At 44.7% G+C, this 6,000-nt stretch overlaps 1 protein-coding gene across 3 annotated transcripts in view; it reads left to right on the top strand.

The window, feature by feature from the left end:
- Positions 1-1,004: 1,004 nt before the first annotated feature.
- Positions 1,005-6,000, top strand: part of RBM26 (RNA binding motif protein 26) — a 55,330-nt gene continuing 50,334 nt past the window's right edge. For all 3 annotated transcript variants that reach the window (XM_064645972.1, XM_064645973.1, XM_064645971.1), the window contains exon 1: positions 1,005-1,114. In XM_064645972.1, the coding sequence (XP_064502042.1) occupies positions 1,044-1,114 (71 nt within the window). In that variant the 5' untranslated portion in view covers positions 1,005-1,043. The remainder of the gene's footprint in view (positions 1,115-6,000) is intronic.

Here is a 6,000-nt window from a genome sequence, read left to right as displayed (position 1 = left end):
CAGCCTCAAGAACACACAACTGATAAGGGACCTCATCACTGTCTCTGTCTGAAGGGAAGGTGTGAAGAGGATGGAGCCAGGCTCTTCTTGGTGGTGCCAAGCAATAGGACAAGAGGCAATGGGCAGAAACTGATGCACAGGAAGTTTCACCTGAACATGAGGAAGAACTTCTTTATTGTGCAGGTGAACAGATTGCCCAGAGAGCTTGTGGAGTCTCCCTCACTGCAGATATTCAGGAACCTTTGGATAGAATCCTGTGCAATGGGGTCTAGGCTGATCCTGCTTGAGCAGAAGGTTGGACTAGATGACCCACTGTGTTCCTTCCAACCTGAACAATCCTGTGATTCTGTGACCACATTAGCAATCAGGGTTTTCAGGAAACCAAAAAAAGTACATGCTCATTTCAGGCACGAGCTGGTAAAATACAATGGATTTTTATGGTTCTTTTGCCAGTGGAGCACCGTTCTGTCCAACCGCAGACCCACAAACAGCTCACGGCGGAAGGGGCCGAGGCCATCCCCCCTTCCCAGCCTCTCTCCTCGGCCCGGCCCCGCCTCCCGGCAGACCCCGCGCGCCGCCCGCCCTCGCGAGATTCCTGGTTCTCGCGACAGCGCGGCGCCGCCATCTTACCCGTTCGCTCGGCGCTCGCTCTGTCGGGCGCTGCGGCTCCGGCAGCGCGGGGGCCGCTCTGTCTCGTCCCGCTCCCTCCCGTCCCGCTCCGCACCCGTACCGCGCTCTCGGCCGCGCCGCCTTCCGGCGGGGGACACCCACGCAGCGGCCGGGCCGCGCTCCCTGGCTGAGGAGCGGCGAGCGCGGGGCCCGCGGGGAGCAGCCGCTGCTGGGCTGGTTCCGCCCCCTCCTTGTCGCTGGGCCTCCGGCCCCTTCCAGGCGGCTCTGCCGAACCGGGAGGCGACCGAGGCCTCGGCGGGGGGTGCGGGGAGGCGCGGCGGGAGCCAGGGTGCCGGGCGGCGGGGCGGCGCGGACCCCGCCGCCGGTGCTGGTGCTGCTGCTGGCGGGGAGGCGGGGGGCCCGGGCCGCTCTGGATGGTGGTTAAAATGATCATAGAAAACTTCGAGGCGCTGAAATCCTGGCTCAGCAAAACCTTGGAGCCCATGTGAGTAGCCGCGACCCTTCCTCCCCCTCCCGCCCCCTCGAAATAAACCTGCTCCTTGCAAAAGGTGGGAACGCGCAGGGAAGGGGAACGCAGTGCCAGAGAGGCCCGTGACGACACCCGGGAGGTGCCCTCCCAGCGCCCTTCTCCCCCGGCCGCTTTCCGTGAGGGGCTGCGCCGCTCTCCCGCTCTCCCGTCGCCGTCCTCGGCCGGGAGGTAGGACCGTCTCCCTCCGGAGGATGCAGCTTCCCCCCCTAGCGACCGCGTTCTTGTTTCCCTTTGTAGCCTAGGGGAAGCGGGAGACGCTCTGTGTTTGTGCAGCTCGTTGTGCCCCCTCAGCCCCCGCAGAGGCGACGGTAATAACCACGCCCCCCCCCTTGGCCGGGGACCTGCACCGAGACAGCTCAGGTGCCACTGGGAAGTCCTCCAAGATCCTAGGATGTTCCCTGTACCATTTGATGTAGACTCTTCGCACATCGTTCTCGGTTGTTTTGATTATTTGGCGCTCTCTTGTTTCCATGCCTGCCCTCAAATAAAAATTGCATCATAAGAGAGCTTGGGAGTAGGAGCTCCAGAGAATAATTTGCCTGTTTGTGAATATCTCCGTGGCCTCTAAGCATAACATTCATGTGAGTAAGTGGGGCTCCTCTGCAAATAATCTACGTCTTCCTTCTCTGGATGATATTTTAGTGGAATTGAGGTGTGAACTTAGTTTTAAAGGTTTCTTCTTCTGCAAGTATGGTGTCTATAGACATTTCAGATTAACGTATACAATTGTTTTGTCATTTTAACTACTACTTTAACATGTCTGAATTAAATTGCTGGAGTTGGTTTAAATCAAATGAATTAGAACTTATAAATTCATTCCGGTGTTAACTTTTGCTCTGAAATGTTTGCCCACGATCGGTTTTACTCTCGTAAGTTTAAATGGGGGGAGGGGGGAAGTCTGCTTTATACCACAGGTGTTAGTTAAGTGTATGTATGTACAGGTATAGTTTGTATGGTTTATGCTGAAATAACTTGAAAAAGTTGTAAAACGTAAAATATTTTTAGGAGAGTTGGGTTGGGTTGGTTTTTTTGTCTGTTTGGGTTTTTTTTGGGTGCTGGTGTTTTTTTTCCGTAGTGCCGCATCCAGACCACACTGAAATAGATGAATCTTAAAACTTAATTTCAGTGGACTTTGAATCTGACCTGAACAAATTGCACTGAGTGTCTTTGTCATAAAAGGTTTAACTGTTAAGATACTTATTTTGGGAGAATAAAAGAGCATTATCCTGTAAAGGATGGTGAATTACTCTTCCTCTTGGGTCAGTGTAATGTAATATTCGAATAACAGAGCACGTTGTGTTCTGGGGTAGTAGATCCATCTAGTTCTCTGCTGCGTTATACTGACTATTAGTCTCTGGATACTTTCTTGCATGATTATTCTGTTAATGGCAATCACCAGTTTGATGTCCGTATTTTAGAGTCTGCTGGTTAAGAGGCTTGGAACAGACTTGGGCTGTTCCATGATTCTCTGTTTGAATATGAAACCATGAGATTTACTAGCAATATTCAGCAGTTAGAGGGTGAGATTGGAATTTTCAGCTTTACTGATCAGTGCAATTTTCTGGTGGGTTTTTTGGGGGGTTTTTTTTTGTTTTGTTTTTGTTTTTTTCTTTGTTTTGTTGTTTTGGGTTTTTTTTGTCCTTAAAGGACCAACATGTTTCTGTTAAGTTAAATGTGGTTTATAAGCAGATCAAATGTGGTTCCTGGTCTGGTGGATTTGGAGTTGTCTGAATTTTTAGGTTTTAGGAGGAAACAAACCAGCAGGGACTATTAAATTCAACTGTCATTCAGTTTTCTACAGTGTCCTATGTAACGGCATTATTGAATAAATGTTGGAATTGGTGGAGATGTACTGTCGTTTCCTAGCAGTCAACCACTCTTGGAGGTGTTCCTGATCTCGGTTATCTGATGTCGGCTGTCTGAAATGTGCCTACAGCCATAGCTTCTGGCTGTATGTAAAGTTACTTCTAAAGAAGCAGCTGCTGTTGGTGCAGTAGTGATACAGTGAGGCCCTAAGTGCTCATCCTCTGGAGGTATTGCCATAGCCTGAAAATGATTTTTGGCTTGTCTTTTCCTGTTAATGAAACAAAAACAGGTGCCAGCTGTTTTTGTCTAGTGGCTCTTTCTGTAACCTTTAGCTGCAAGATATGCTGCTTGATTTCCTAGCTAGACTAAGGAAGACACTAGTGTATTAGCTCATTATGGAGGTGGTGTCTGTGTAGTTTTAAGGGGAGAAGTGCAGTTAAGAAGAAACCTAACTAAATTCTCTACACACAGATATAGACCTGTAACTATGTGCCGGTTATGTAGAACTGAGTAGTTAGAACATGATATACTTTCCAAGTTGCCCTTTTCAAGCAGGTATCATTTTTTAATCAGGATATATAGCTTATTCCAAAGACCATAACATATGTACTTCTGAAACATAACGTTTCAGATTAGAATATAGAAGTAGCCATAAAAATTGTTTCATTTTATTATTTAAACTGTCTTAAAAATGCTGGCTTTTTAGTGTAATGAAACAAGTGTGTTACATAATTGTGTGGACTGGACGTCATTTGATTGTTGGATTGCTTGCATGTGGAGCCTCTGGGAAACTGTCCATAGACAAGAAGGGAGGAGAGAAGGGTGATGGAGGGTTTAAGATTTGGAATTTTTTGTTAATGGTGGGTCGTTGGGTTTGTTTGTTTGTTTTGGACTGCTCTAATGCCTGTGGCAAAGCGTTGGTGATCATCCATACAAAGAGGCCTTATCTGAGTTTTGTCTTGTTGCAGTGAGGCAGAAACTGCAAAAGCTACCATGCTGGAGCATTTGCAGTCCAGCTCTGCTTGAGGGGTGATGGGTCTCTGGTAACTTGCTACAGCTCTCCAAGGAGAGGCTTCTTTTTTAGTTTTGGAAATAACTCTTTGAGCAGCTCCATTGAGTGCCCAGAGAATTACTAAATATACATACAGAACCATTGCAATTACAGCTATGTAAATACAGTACCAGCGTAAACAAAGCAGGAAGAGGCTTTTTTTTTGTGCTGTGGCTACTCTGTGTTTTACTAGAACTATCTTGCATGTTCATCTCCAGTCAGCTCCGTAAAGAAGGCATTTGTCACTAGTTGTCCTCATTGCTTGCAGACAGCAGCACGCTTAGTTTCTAGTGTTACACACCTTCTTGTCCATGGCATGGTTTCTGTCAAGCGCTGGAAAATAATGTTAGACTTGGAATATAACCATATGCCTGTCACCTCTTATTTCTGTACTAACAAGGCATATCTACTGAGGCACACTGAGCCATATCTACTGTGATGGGTTTCTTTTTTGCAAGTCCATTCCAGATACTATATAAACAGTGTCCATAGTCCTTGCTGGAATATCAGGTTCTGGCTTGGCAAAGTTCCAAGTAGAGGTCTCTTCAGTTTTTTTTTTCTTGAATTTGTTTGAATCTCTACTTGTGAAAAACCCACTTCTTTTGTACTAATGCTGCACTCACCCATTTTGCTTTTAAGACATTGCAATGTTCTCCTCCTTGCCCTAATTCTCTACAATGGAAAATTTTCTTGGTTTTAATTACTTTGTGTAAAATAAATTTAATAAAAATCTTTCTGTGGCCCACTGAATTTTACTTTCAACTTGATTAAGGCTCCCATATCTAATTTTTTTCACTTCACTGTATTTACAGGCTTGTTCCTCTGCTAAATCAAACTTGCAAGGAAGATGAAATAATATCTACAACAACTCTTATGCAGTAATTAGGCATACCTCATTGAAATGGAAAGGTTTTGTGCATTGGTTAATTCTGGAGGTGAACATGGTGTTGTAACTACTTATGTCAGATGGAATAAAATCAAAATTGTTTAAAGACTATTTTGAATATATTTATCATTGGAATATTTTATGGCAAACGATCAGTGTTCTCTGGTGTTCAGTTATGGCTGCACTATTCTATTTTTGTTTGTCATGCTTTTCAACCTTTATTTTTTGGCTTCACGCAGGTGCTGAAGAAAGGTAGCAAATAAAAAAGGTTTAATAGTGGTGTAAGGAATATGCTAATAATCCAAGACATGAAAGAATAGAAAAAAGTTAAAACAAAAACCCTGTCATTCCTTTCTACAAACATGTGGCACACCATCCTCCCAGTAACACTCATTGGCCCATCAGGAAGTTTCTCTCATTTCCTGTGAAATTTCCCAAGAAATTCAAAAGCAGTAGATGTTTCTCTTCATTTCACTTCCTTTGTTAACACTTTGCATGAAGCTATTTATAACTAAGATAAATAAAGCATAAATACCCGTCACTGGTATGTCACTTTTAACACTGGTTATTTTTCTACATGTGTTATGAAACTTAGTCTGTTCACCTCATTTATGTAGAGCTACTGTGTTTGAGAAATCGAGATTCCTAGCTTAAAGTGTTGGTACTGCTAAGCTTCTGTGTAAAAATACTGTGTCAGAAGTAAAATATTGGTATTTCAAGGTATAGTTGAAAGCAGAAAATACAATGGAGAAAATTATTCCTGTTACAGGAACTCCTTCTTGTTCTTAAGGTGAACATCAGCAGTGAAGTGGAACCCCTTGACTGCATTGCAAGCCATGAGATACTGTGATGAGTTTTGTGTTCTGCACTGAATGTGTGTTGGGCAGCCAGCAAGCTGACAGCTGTTCTGCCTCTCAAGAGCTGCCTTGAATCTGGGGGTGGCATTTTAGGCTGCAGCTGTATGAACGTGTCAGATCTGATTATAATGTAATTTAGAGCTGTTGTAACGACATCTGTAATTTACGTAGCAGCATTGGAGGCTGTTGCATTCCTCGATGTATTTCTATTACATTAAGTACCATTAGAGGGTTAATGAAA

Source organism: Pseudopipra pipra, chromosome 2, assembly GCF_036250125.1.
Source record: "Pseudopipra pipra isolate bDixPip1 chromosome 2, bDixPip1.hap1, whole genome shotgun sequence".
Lineage (NCBI taxonomy): Eukaryota > Metazoa > Chordata > Aves > Passeriformes > Pipridae > Pseudopipra > Pseudopipra pipra.
This window is presented reverse-complemented; position numbering and strand designations above follow the sequence as displayed.